General features: G+C 37.3%; 1 protein-coding gene across 3 annotated transcripts in view; it reads left to right on the forward strand.

The window, feature by feature from the left end:
- The window catches only part of MYT1L (myelin transcription factor 1 like), a gene marked incomplete at both ends in the record, with an annotated part of 126304 nt that overhangs the window by 62967 nt on the left and 51268 nt on the right, over positions 1–12069 (forward strand). For all 3 annotated transcript variants that reach the window (XM_081998081.1, XM_081998082.1, XM_081998083.1), the window contains 4 exons: positions 461–672; positions 6555–6802; positions 9135–9371; positions 11095–11216. In XM_081998081.1, coding sequence (XP_081854207.1) covers positions 461–672; positions 6555–6802; positions 9135–9371; positions 11095–11216 — 819 coding nt within the window. The remainder of the gene's footprint in view (positions 1–460; positions 673–6554; positions 6803–9134; positions 9372–11094; positions 11217–12069) is intronic.

The raw sequence follows: 12069 nt of genomic DNA on the forward strand, positions 1-12069 counted from the left end.
AAGCGTGGAAAACAGATGAAAGACATTCAGAGGAAACTCCATTAATTAAATGGAGCTTCCAGTGCTATTTTTTCTTTTGACATTTAAAGGAATTTGTCCAAACTTCTTCTGGCAGTCTGCTTGCCCCTTTTTAATTCACCTCCCAAAAGAAAAAATGTTTGCTATGTGATGCAATTACATGGGGAAGGGGAAACCCTGAAGTATTTTAAAACAGAATTTTAAAATACTTTTAGCTACAGGATACATTTAGTGCTATTAGAATTAATTTTGTCTAGGCTTTGTTCAAGAAAATATATATTGTTTGTCTGCTGAAAATAACCAAACTAAGCAAATGCAATAATATATTGCTGTCTCTTGAGTACAAGAAATAACTAAGATTTTCTAATCTGAACTATAAACTATGCACAGACACAGTAAACTGAACTGCATCTAACAAACTTTACATATCTTTAATTTCTAGGCCCATGTGCTTTGTTAAGCAATTGGAGATCCCTCAGTATGGCTACAGAAACAATGTCCCCACCACCACACCCCGCTCCAACTTGGCCAAGGAACTAGAGAAATACTCTAAGACTACGTTTGAATATAACAGTTATGACAACCATGCCTATGGCAAGAGAGCCATAGCTCCCAAGGTGCAATCCAGGGATATATCCCCCAAAGGATATGATGGTAGGAGGTGCACACTCTTATACATGAGAGACAAGTTTGCAGTTAATCATGTTGTTGTATATGTAAACATCATACAAATAAGACATGTTTTCATGTTCATATAGTATTATGAGGAATGCTGTCATGTGTAAGTTATTTTAAAGGCCTTTTTAAAACGCGTTGTTTTATACGGTGCTTGCTTCAGGATTGTTGCACTGGCAAAAGAACATCTCCAGCTATTAAGCTCCTGGAATGTGTTGAGATCATAATAAAAGCTAAGTAATAGAGCTAGTCCTTATGTTGCTATCCGGAAGACATGGCCTCAAGGGTCAAATTAGGATTCTCACTTCTGTACGGTAGTTCAGGTAACCCATAACGATAACATACTTGCTCTGTGGGATGTGGAATTAGGAAACCTGGATCTCATTGCACTTTCAGAAATCACTGCTATACGTACTTATGGAGGCATTTCTGCTCACTGTGTCCCCATGAATACACCTGTTGAACTCTCTGGAAATCCTCACCTAAATAACATGTTTACGAGTAGGGTGAAAGTGGCTTCAGTTCAGGAGAAGACAATGGATAGGATATGTCAGGCAAGAGGATTTTTTTAGGGGAGAAAAATGAACTGCAGGATAAAGAATGAGGATTTGGGTTGGACATCAGGAATTTTTCAGAGCAAGACAATTATATGTATATATATGTGTGTGTGTGTATAAATATATAAAACCAAACTGTGCCTTTATCTTTTTTCTTTTTTTCCTTTTTTTTTTAATGTTAACAGTTTATTTTTTGGTTAAAATATTTGATAGTAGTCACTGACTAGCATAGAAAACTTCAGGCAGGTGTCAGATTTTTATTTAGGAAAACAGAAATAAATATACTATATAGAACAATTCTGCTGTTGCCTGAACACAGACTGTGACATTCAAAAGTAGGTAAGTGGAGAAAGGGAAAATTGCTACAGCTCTTGCCTTCATATTTTGGATATTTTGGATATTTTGCTTTCTCATGGAATCAACAGGCATGTTGTTGCACTGTAGCAGAGAGGAGAAGGGTTATGAAAGGCAACATATTTTTGAGTAAAAGTGCCCTTTTTTTCTCTCATACACTCATCTTTCCCTGTATCAGAATAAGGGCTTGAACATTATTAAAGGTAAAGCACTAACTCTAACTGTGGTTAGTAATCTAATGAGTGTTCATTAATATCAGGTAAATGAGCTGTTAACCGTTGTGTATATGCTCTGTGTGCTCCTGCGGAAAGGAAGGAATCAGACTGTTGCTGGGGATCCTGTGATCATGTGTATTTTCAGATCAAATTACTGATGCCTAAGCAAGTGATACATATTTTTCTAATTTAAGACCCCTTTTCAGCAGATAATTTTAAACTCCACTTTTTTTTTCCAAATCACCAGAACTGGAAAATACATGTAACATTAAACACAAGTTTAACAGTGGCCTTAAATAAATAATGAAAGTCTAGGGTGATATAGGTCACTGTCTTTATGCACACTCATCTTCCTTTGATATAAATAGGAATTTTACTTGGAGATAAGATTGGGACTAGGTTGCTTCACTGCTCAGTAATGTGAGCCAAAGAGGACTAAGGCGCACTGTATACGTGTGATTCATGCTGCGGGTACAGCAAATATACATGGTTCTAGTGTACTCAGAACAGCTGAAGCCCATTGTAGCTGGAGCATGTTGTTTGCCAAAGGAAGGCTAATTCCCTGTGGATTTGTTCCATACCCCTGGCTCTGCAGGAGGCGGCACACATTATACCTGCTTCCAACTGATGTGTGTGCCACCTCCAGTGGTCCAACATGTGTGCGCCAGTCAGCATGGTCCCAGGGATGGGACTAATTTGAATTTTAGTTTGTACCCTATCAGTGATTTTCATGAAACCTTTAGGATTCACATGTCTGGTATTTCATAACCACTCTAGCATATTTGGCTTAGATTGGCAAAGGGTTTTGAAGTTCTTCAGCAAAATCAGCTAAATTCATAGAACGATGAACTGAAATCCTGGGCACACTGAAATTGGTTAAACTTTTGGCACTGACTTTCAATCAGACAAGGATTTTTCTGACAGTTACTGTAAATAACTGAATATGAAAGAGATTTCAGGAAGAGGCTCTTCACTTAAGAGAGCCACTTTTCCTCAAGGAACTGCAGTATTTCTAGGTGATTTCATATTTGTGTGTAAAAAAATTATTAATTATTGCTACTAAAGCCATTATGGAGATGCAGAGTGCACACCTGTTAAGTATGTCAGCAAACACATTTATATAAAAGCAGATTTAGTTCTGAAAGGTCATCCTGAAAAACCTGAAAGTAAGCCTAAGGTTTTGGGAGAACTTGCAAGTAAGCGGCACATTAGTTTTTGAGACTACATAAGATGAGACAAATAGTCTAAGTATCTGAAAAATTCATAAAGTTCGATCCTTTTTTAATCGTAACCTAGCACTGTATTTTCATCATCAGAGAATGGGATTATATGTTCAATAAGTGTATGGTTGTGAGTGACATGAATATAAATAGCTCCTTTGGATTGCTTTCTTGACTTTTTTCCAGTAAGCTTCAGTAAAAAACAAAGAGAAAATGGATACTTTGTATTGTGGAGGAGGATGCTTTGATAATTCTTGAGAAATCTTGTGTTTGTGGGCTTGTTTTTCCTTTGAAAACAGTTTCATAGTGTATTGGATGTTGGGCTTATGGTATACAGGAGATAAGAACTGCTGGACACAGTAGGCAGAGGAGACAGCAACCCTTTCAGTTGCTCTGGTGATGGCAGGAGCTCCTTTCATCCCACCAGTAGAACTGGGTCCTTCCATCAGAACACTGAGAAAATGTTAGGAGTGGGATTCATCTGACCATATCTAGACTTTTATCATGTCAACACCTACATCTGAGCTCGTCAACCCTTCCAGATCCAAGGAGAAAGATAGATGCTTTTCTGATGCAATTCATCTCCCCCTGAAGTATGTATTTAAAACTGGTCAGGTGAACCATTGCCTGAAGGTTCCTATTTTTTCCCACTGTCTGTAGAGAAAGCCTGCAATGACTAGGTCAGATATCTGAAGTTAGGAGAGATGAATCTCTTATTGTGCAAGTTAGAAAAAGTGTTGAAACTGTAATTAATTTATGTAACGTATTCAGCGTTTAGGCAATACTGAGGATGAGGGTGCCTGGGCAGCATTTAATTCCACTCCGAATATCTTGGTTTGGTCCTTTATGTTGTTGGGATCTCTCCCACTCCTCCATTCTTAATTAGCAAGAGGAGCCTGTAGACCTAGAGAGGTTCATTGTAATCAGCCCCCAGGCATGTCTGAGGGGCAGCCAGTATGGGTATGCAGCTGGTTAGACCTGGGTCTGTTATTTAATGGGAAAGGTGTTCTCCACATTTGGTTTTACTCTGTATCACGAAGCGTAGGGTGAACTGCAGAGTTTCCAAAACCTGGTGCCACAGACTTGGGCGATACAGCAAGCAGAATTATCTGGTATTGAAACAATGCATCTTTCCCTTCATTAAAGATCTACTTGATTCTGTTCATTTATAAATTAGTGATATTTGTTTCTCCTGAAAAGCTAATGTGAAATGAGCAGTCTGGGTTATGTGACTCATCTTAAAACGTACGGCTACAGTAAAGTTACAGTAACCATGGCCATTTCTCTCTGAGCATTGCTTAATTTATTGGTAAATATGCTTATAGCACTTTACATCTTCAAAGTGTTTTGCAAGTGAATCACAACACAACTAAATTTTAGAAGCAACTTTCTATTTATAGGGAAAATGAATACGAAGGATAATATAGTTTGACCAAGGCCACAGAGGAGTCCATATCAGAGCCTGCATGAGTTTCTGATGGTTAGTCCTATGTGTAAAGCTGCCGCTTTCCCTCCCTTTCTTTAGCACACATTCTCATACATATAATTTCCCATGTAGTATGTCTCTTATGTGTATCTAAATGTGACCTGCTATAACAAGACTAACATTTTTTGCAAGTGATGGAAGTCTTATTTGTTCATATGAATTTTGAAAGATATTTCTGATTTGACGAGTTCAGTGGTACAGGGTGCTTGCTGTGTTAACACAGTAGAAACTGAATTATTCAATTATTTCCTTCCTTCAGTATAGGAAAATTCTTGTGTGTCTTGGATACCGTTACAAAGTAACAGTAGATAAATGCTGAATTTTTAATGACCAATGCTGACTACTATATTAATAATGAAACTCTTGAGAAATAGTTCACAGGTTTATAATTAGTGGATACCCTGGTAGAGTAGTTCTACTATGTGTTCAAAACAAAGAAATGTGATGAATGTTTAGCATTCACTTCACTTAAAAAAGTGACACCCTGTGCATTATGTGGCTTTCCTGAGAAAACTCCATCTGTTATGAACGAAGTGAAACACTATTTCCTTTACAGTCAAAATAATGCCATTATTTTTTTTTCAGTTTTTTAGAGAAAAGAGGGTGACATAAGCTCTAGCAGAGATACTTTGCTTTCAGATTCTTCTTTTGAACCCTGCCTGCCTACCAAAGCAGCCTGTGGTTCACAAACGGGCTGTGCTCATGGGAGCAGATTATTATACGTATGTCTGCTCAGACACATACACCTGGAGAGTCTGGCATTTAAATGGAGCCCATCACGGAAGAGCTCTAGCTGGGGCCTGACCTTTTTTGTATAGCTCTCTAATCAGCATGCTAGTTGGTTATTGTTGCGCTGCGCTATATGGTATGATCTCTGCAGTATACATTTCCATCTTAAGGGGAAGTAGTTGCTATAATATGCATGTAGGTATCCTCTGACCTTGACTTTCATTTTTTTATGAAAACACATGAACTTTTAGATTTAGAAGACAAGCTGACACTTTCTTGCATTTCGTAAAAACACTTTTAAAACCGTTTATTTGGGAAAAGGTTTGGAGAAATAAGTGGGCTAATATAGGGCTCTTTTCCATTATTACTATAATACCTTAGGCTACAAGGAACGTTTCTTAGAAGCAGCAACAGCGCTGCATTGTATTTAGGCAGGCTGGACGTGAGCTTTGTCAGTGCCTTAGCTCTTCTGCGGCCACTTGGGGCTTCTGCCGGCCAGAGTATGGCGGAGTGCTGCTGTCCTTGGCGTGAGCAGGAAGGGGTGCCTTTGGTCCTTACTCTTTTTATGAAGAGCTGTAGGTGCTCGGGTTGTTTGCGGGTGGGGACGTTTCACTTAGATCTGTTTCCATTTATACAGCCGCTGCTTCTGCCTTTGTGCAAGCCGTGGTAAAACTCACGGGGGACCACCAACTTTCTTGTTCCATCATGTTCCTCTCCTTTCTGACAGCCAGTGTTGTAATATTTGCCTGTGATGTAGGAAGAAGAAACCTTTTAGGAAGCGTGAGGTGTTTGAGGACATCTGGGTAGAACTGTGGCCCAGAGACCAAGCCCATAAGCCTTAGAATGGGCTTTGATCTCCAGCAGCTCTGGGGAGTCTAGGTCTCAAATTAACAGTTTGCTCGTGTACATAGGAAAAGGTCCCATAGTGTTATGTTGCCCCTCATAAATAAAAACGAATGAGCCAAGCAGATCCTACCTTCTGCCTGACTATGTATGTGGGGTAAAAGCAGTGTTTCTGTGTTTTTATTGTTTTCTAAATCCAGCCTGTTTGTCGGAACGATTCATGATCACATCATGCAGATTTTTACAGGAGGTTACCTCATACAAACTCACATATGTAGCATATAAAAGTCACAGACAGAAATCAAGAAATACAGCCATCGTTCTTATTGTGGGCTTTTTTTTTTGGCATCGGTTACTGTTGCTCATTATAAATTTCACCTCCAGCCGTTTGTTTTTCTCTTCGCTTATGCAGAACGCTCGCTCTTTTGAGTCATCCTTGTCATATTTCTTCCCACAGCGAAACGCTACTGTAAGAATTCAAGTCCAACCAGCAGCACAACAAGCAGTTATGCCCCCAGCAGCAGCAGCAATATGAGTTGTGGTGGAGGCAGCAGTGCCAGCAGTACCTGCAGCAAGAGCAGCTTTGACTATACTCATGACATGGAGGCAGCACACATGGCTGCTACTGCTATTCTGAATCTCTCCACTCGCTGCAGGGAGATGCCTCAGAACCTCTCCACTAAGCCTCAGGATCTCTGCGCGAGGGTAAAAATTAGTAATTCTGTTTGTTGATGAAGATTTCTCTTTACTGAACTTGCTCTGTGGCCCTGGTAGATAGAAGAATAGCTTTAGTATATCTTGCTTCCCCCCGCCCCCCAAATTAACATAATCTGATGGCTCTGCTAATGCAGGCAAAAAAAAAAAAAGATAAAAATTCCTCACAAGTATCTTGGGAAATCCTGACTGGTATATAAACTGATGCTACTGATAGCATGTACTCCCTATTTTTTGAATTTGTCTCTTACTAGTGAGATCTATAATTATAAAAGATGTTTGGGTTGCTCAAGTGGTATTAATTGCACTGCTGATTTTTTTGTTAAACACTGTCTGATTTATACATTTTGTGAAAGGATTAAGATTTAATGATGTATTTTCATTTAAAAGTCACAAACGGGGACCTAAGGTTGTGAGATCTAGTACAAAGAAATCTATGCTACTTGTATGTTGTAATTTCTTGCCTGTCTGTGATATAACAGTTCTGAAGTAATTGCATAGTACATTTGAAATTAACAAATCCTCCAGTACAGGAGACTTTAGATATGCTTAACAGTAGTGCAGGGTCACTAATATTCTGTATGTTCATAAAGCCTCAGTGTATTATTAAATGGCTATACAAATATAATTAAAAGCTTTTGCTATTAAGCTTTATATATTAAGAAAAAAAGTGCACTATTAACATTCATTAAAGATTTACCAAAAATTTTTTTCATTATAAACATTATTTTTTTCATTATAAACATACAAAGTTTCAACTGATAGCTTTTAAGAAATGAGTATTTAACACACACCAGCAAACAGCACAGTGCTACCTATAGGAGACCACTAGATGGCTAAGTAGACAGATGCAGTGCAGAGGAAACATTTTTATTGTGCGTATAGAAGAGCTTTTGAGCTGGCAGACATGTTCTGTTCTTGTCCATATAGACAAAGGTTTTCCTCCCCTTACCAGGTAAAGCCCCTTGATCATTCATAACAAGCTAAACCCATAGCAGTAGGTAGTAGTAACAATCATGATTTAAGCCAGAATGACTGGAGACTTTGTTTTCAAATGCTGCTTTTAATATTAATTTATTTAATAGTGTTCAAGAGGGAAATCTCTTTCTGACATGTAAATAAATGCAGTTGTTCTCTATATCAATACGATGGGAAAAGTTGGAATAAAATGCTAAAAATCTTCTGTGTCAAAACCAGAAGGGGCCTCTTTCCTAATGTGTCAGCCTATATTGAGACTGAAGGAATGAATCTGAGAAGACAAACAAGTATTTTCTAAATTAAATTAGCAGGATAGCAGCAATTAGATATATGCTTTGACAAAAGGCAGTAATTCAGAAAGAGAGATTTGCATTCACAGTGCTTTTCTGCAGCTTTGTTGTTACTCCAGAGGAAAGAAAGTCGTCAGACATACGAGGAGTCAGTTGCATTCACATTAGTTTTGAAACCAAATTTCTTGTGGAGCATTTCGTTTTTGAAATGATGAGGGATTCTCTGTAGGCATTTTTATTTTATCTGTCCTTAGTTTTTTAAAATTTGTCTTCACTTTAAGATGTCTTGCTTCTCTTCGTCTAATATAATAGATAGTCCTTTTTTGTTTGTATAAAAGAAAAAGTCGGAGCCCACACTCACCCTGTTTTTCATAGTACCTCAGTGACCACAGAAATTGGCACAACTATTGTTGCAACTATTCTGCAACCTAAATTTCTTTATTATAAAGATAGATATATGAAATGTTAATACATCTACATCTGCAGGGAAGGAACTGTGAAATTTGAATGTATTTCCTCATCGTCAAATGGTGTCCAAAAGGACTTGTTTTGGTACCCTACCTCCCTGTTTAGTTTTCTGACACTATCTATTCAGGCATTGACTGTTAATGTTAAATAAACAAACAAACAAAGATTATTTGATGCTAGCTGGCTTCAGGTGTCAGGGCTGGAAACAAGAATTATGCAGGTGTTACCTCATAGATAGTCACCTGTCGCGGTATAAATCAAGAGGATAAAGACAATGACAAGAAAATAGAGATTTCTCTTTTTCATTCCAAATTTTGCACCTGTGTGCCGCGTGGCAGGAGGGTAAGAAAGACTCTCCCCTCTTCGCCCAAACATCAGATTAGCCTTTCAGGAAGAAATCTACTTTAACAGCATTAATGTTGTATAACAGCATCATGCTATGTGTGGGAGGGGGCTCAATGCTTACAATCTATACAGGAATGGAAAAGCATTTTATCATTCTGCTAGGCAATCAGATTGAAGAAGACAGAGAGGTAACAGTTCGCTAGTGTGAAGCAGAATTAACAATATTTTTCTTATTTTGACAGAATCCTGATATGGAAGTCGATGAAAATGGGACGTTGGATCTGAGCATGAACAAGCAGAGGCAGCGAGATGGTTGCTGTACCATTTTGACACCACTGGAGCCAATGTCCCCCCAGCGGCAAGCTGTGATGAATAACCGGTGTTACCAACTGAACGAGGGTGACTGCTGGGACTTGCCAGTGGACTACACTAAAATGAAGCCCAGTAGGATAGATGAAGATGATTCCAAAGAGATTAATGTATGTCTTTTTCATCTATCAGTTCTTGTTGCAATCTAATTTTGGTAATTCATTAAATTTCTGAAATTTGGAGGGAAAGAGGAAACAAAATTAATAGATGATAAAAATCTTGGTTTTCTACAAAAAGGACTTTCTGCTGGTTAATCTTTAGGATTATATCGTGCTGGCACACATCTGATCTGTGACTAAGTTCCATAAGACAACATTTGAACCATGAATGTGAATCATGTTTTCTAACAGCATCATCTCGTTAACAAATATTTTCTGCAATAAAGATGTTTTGCTGTATCTAGATTACATTACTCTGTATAAGCAAGTTGACATAACTGTGCAATACTGGGATAACCAGCTCTCAAGACAAGATATTCTTCTGAATTTGAAAACCATAAATGATGTGCTGAGTATTTGAAAGCATGTATTACTTAGAAATCAATTTAAACAAAAGCAGCAGAGTATAATGTAAGCTTTCAACTGTTTCATCTAATCTTCTTCTAGATTACTTATACACTCCCGATAGGTCTGTGTGTGAAAGGGCCTGTATTAATGAAATACTTTCTTTCAAGAATACAAAGAAGAGAGATTAGAAATCAGTGTTACTTTTCATAATACCAAGACAACAGCAAACCCTTTTAAACAGACGAGGCAAATAAAGAAAGTGTGTTAGTGAACTTATCTTACTTTCCAAAACTTAGAACAGTCAGGGCACTGAAGAGGTTTGCTGACAAGGTTCAATGCCACTGCTTTTGTTCATCAGGTTTCAACCCTTATCCACTGTGCAGTTTCCAATGCTACACTCAGTGCAGTTTAGCTCTTTGGAGACTTCTAGAGATTGTTCTAATTTTTCTTGGTTTAAAACAGAAAATATTTGAGTATCGCACATCTCTTGCCAATTTTAATTAAAACCTAAAACTATTTTCAGTAACTTTGAAACATATAACAAAGCGGCATTTTCTCTACATACACTGAATGCATTCTAGCTCTGGTGGTAGTTACAGCTTTGCTATTAATTTCACTGAAATTGGGAGGAAATCTGTTGCTATGAGGGAAATACAAGGTAAAACAGACAGTATAGCATGGTTTTTCCAAAGTAGAGCTCCCTATTTCTACTGTGGTGTTTACAGCACCATCTGCAGGAATCCCTAAATTAATGCATTCAGCCACTTCATTCCTGAAATAGATGATTTTGAACTTCTGAATGCATCAGCGCAGTTAATTACAAATTATATAATTCTGTTTTGCCAGACAGATCCATTGAGGTTTGCCCCAGATTGAGATTCTGTGTGTAGATATTAAGATTGCTCCTGTTTCATTTTGGAGATGTTCTAAGCTGTGAAAAATGTCATTTAAGATGGCTTTTTGATGCATAGGATACTGTATTTAGTCATCTTTCTTCCCCTTTCCTCTGTTTTGCAGTGACTTTAGGACAAAATACTGATTCTTTTAAAGCAAAATAATATGACAACTATAGAAAAAGCTGTGTTTTACTCCTTTTTTCTTTTCTATTTAAATAAACTATATAGTCCACATAGTGTGAAGTCTTCATTGAAATATCCAAATATTATTTAAAGGTTTCATAGGCCAAGGAATATAAAATAATTTCATCACTTTTCTCTGGCCGAATGGGATAAAGAAGGAGATCAAGTCTGATGACTCTGCTTTGCATTATTTTGTGTGAATTGTAACCTCACCTAGCTGAAACTAATGTGTATATGCTTCCCTGTAGCCAGAAGATTTGGATCCTTTCCAAGAGGCGCTTGAAGAAAGAAGGTACCCTGGTGAAGTTACAATCCCAAGTCCTAAACCCAAATACCCTCAATGCAAAGAGAGCAAAAAGGATTTAATAACGTAAGCATAATGTGAGGTGAAATTATTTTTTTCCTTTTAACCTTTTCTCTCTTTGTCTTTTTTTTAAACAAACAAGTACATATACGCCTTGCAGTATGAGCATGCAACATTTGCAGCATATAAATGTTTCAAACTGCCAGTTAAGTAAAGTGATAAGCTAACGTGTATTTGCTTGTTCTTAATGATGCTATATTGTATTGAGACGCCATTTTCATTTAAACCTGTTCATTTTGCAGCTTTTCGATTAGGATGCTTAAAAGCCCTTGCAGTCATTGCAGCTAAACTGGAAACAATGAAACTTTTAAAAGTTTTTTTTAAACATACTTACTATTTTGGCTGTTTTTGTTTTTGTTTGGTGGCAGATGTCCAACACCAGGGTGTGATGGGAGTGGTCATGTGACTGGTAATTACGCCTCACATAGAAGGTGTGACTTCATTTTTTTCATGGTGGATTCTGTCTTTTCAATTTATTGTTTTCAGCTTACCTCAACAATGCTGTCAAAGTAAAACGTTGAACTATGTGTTAACCCTTTGAGTAATATATGTTGATCTTAAAAGCATGCTAATTTGTGTGTTGTATAAACGTCTTTTATTTTTAAATAGATTACTAAAATTTCCAAAGTATTCTTAAGCATTTAAGTAGTTAACCCAGGAATCTCAAATATTTTTTTTTACATTCTGCTAGTTCATAGAGAAACAAACACAAAAAGAACATTTACAGTATGTAATTTTGGAAGTAATGTTGATACCTAAATATATTCAGAGGGTTAACTATATTACAAAATTCAATATTACAGCACTCGCCCCATCGCTTTTCTGCATTAAAAACTTTTACTTTTTAATTTTTATGTTG

The sequence above is a fragment of the Phaethon aethereus genome (assembly GCF_964289735.1).
Source record: "Phaethon aethereus genome assembly, chromosome: 3".
NCBI classification, from domain to species: Eukaryota; Metazoa; Chordata; class Aves; order Phaethontiformes; family Phaethontidae; genus Phaethon; species Phaethon aethereus.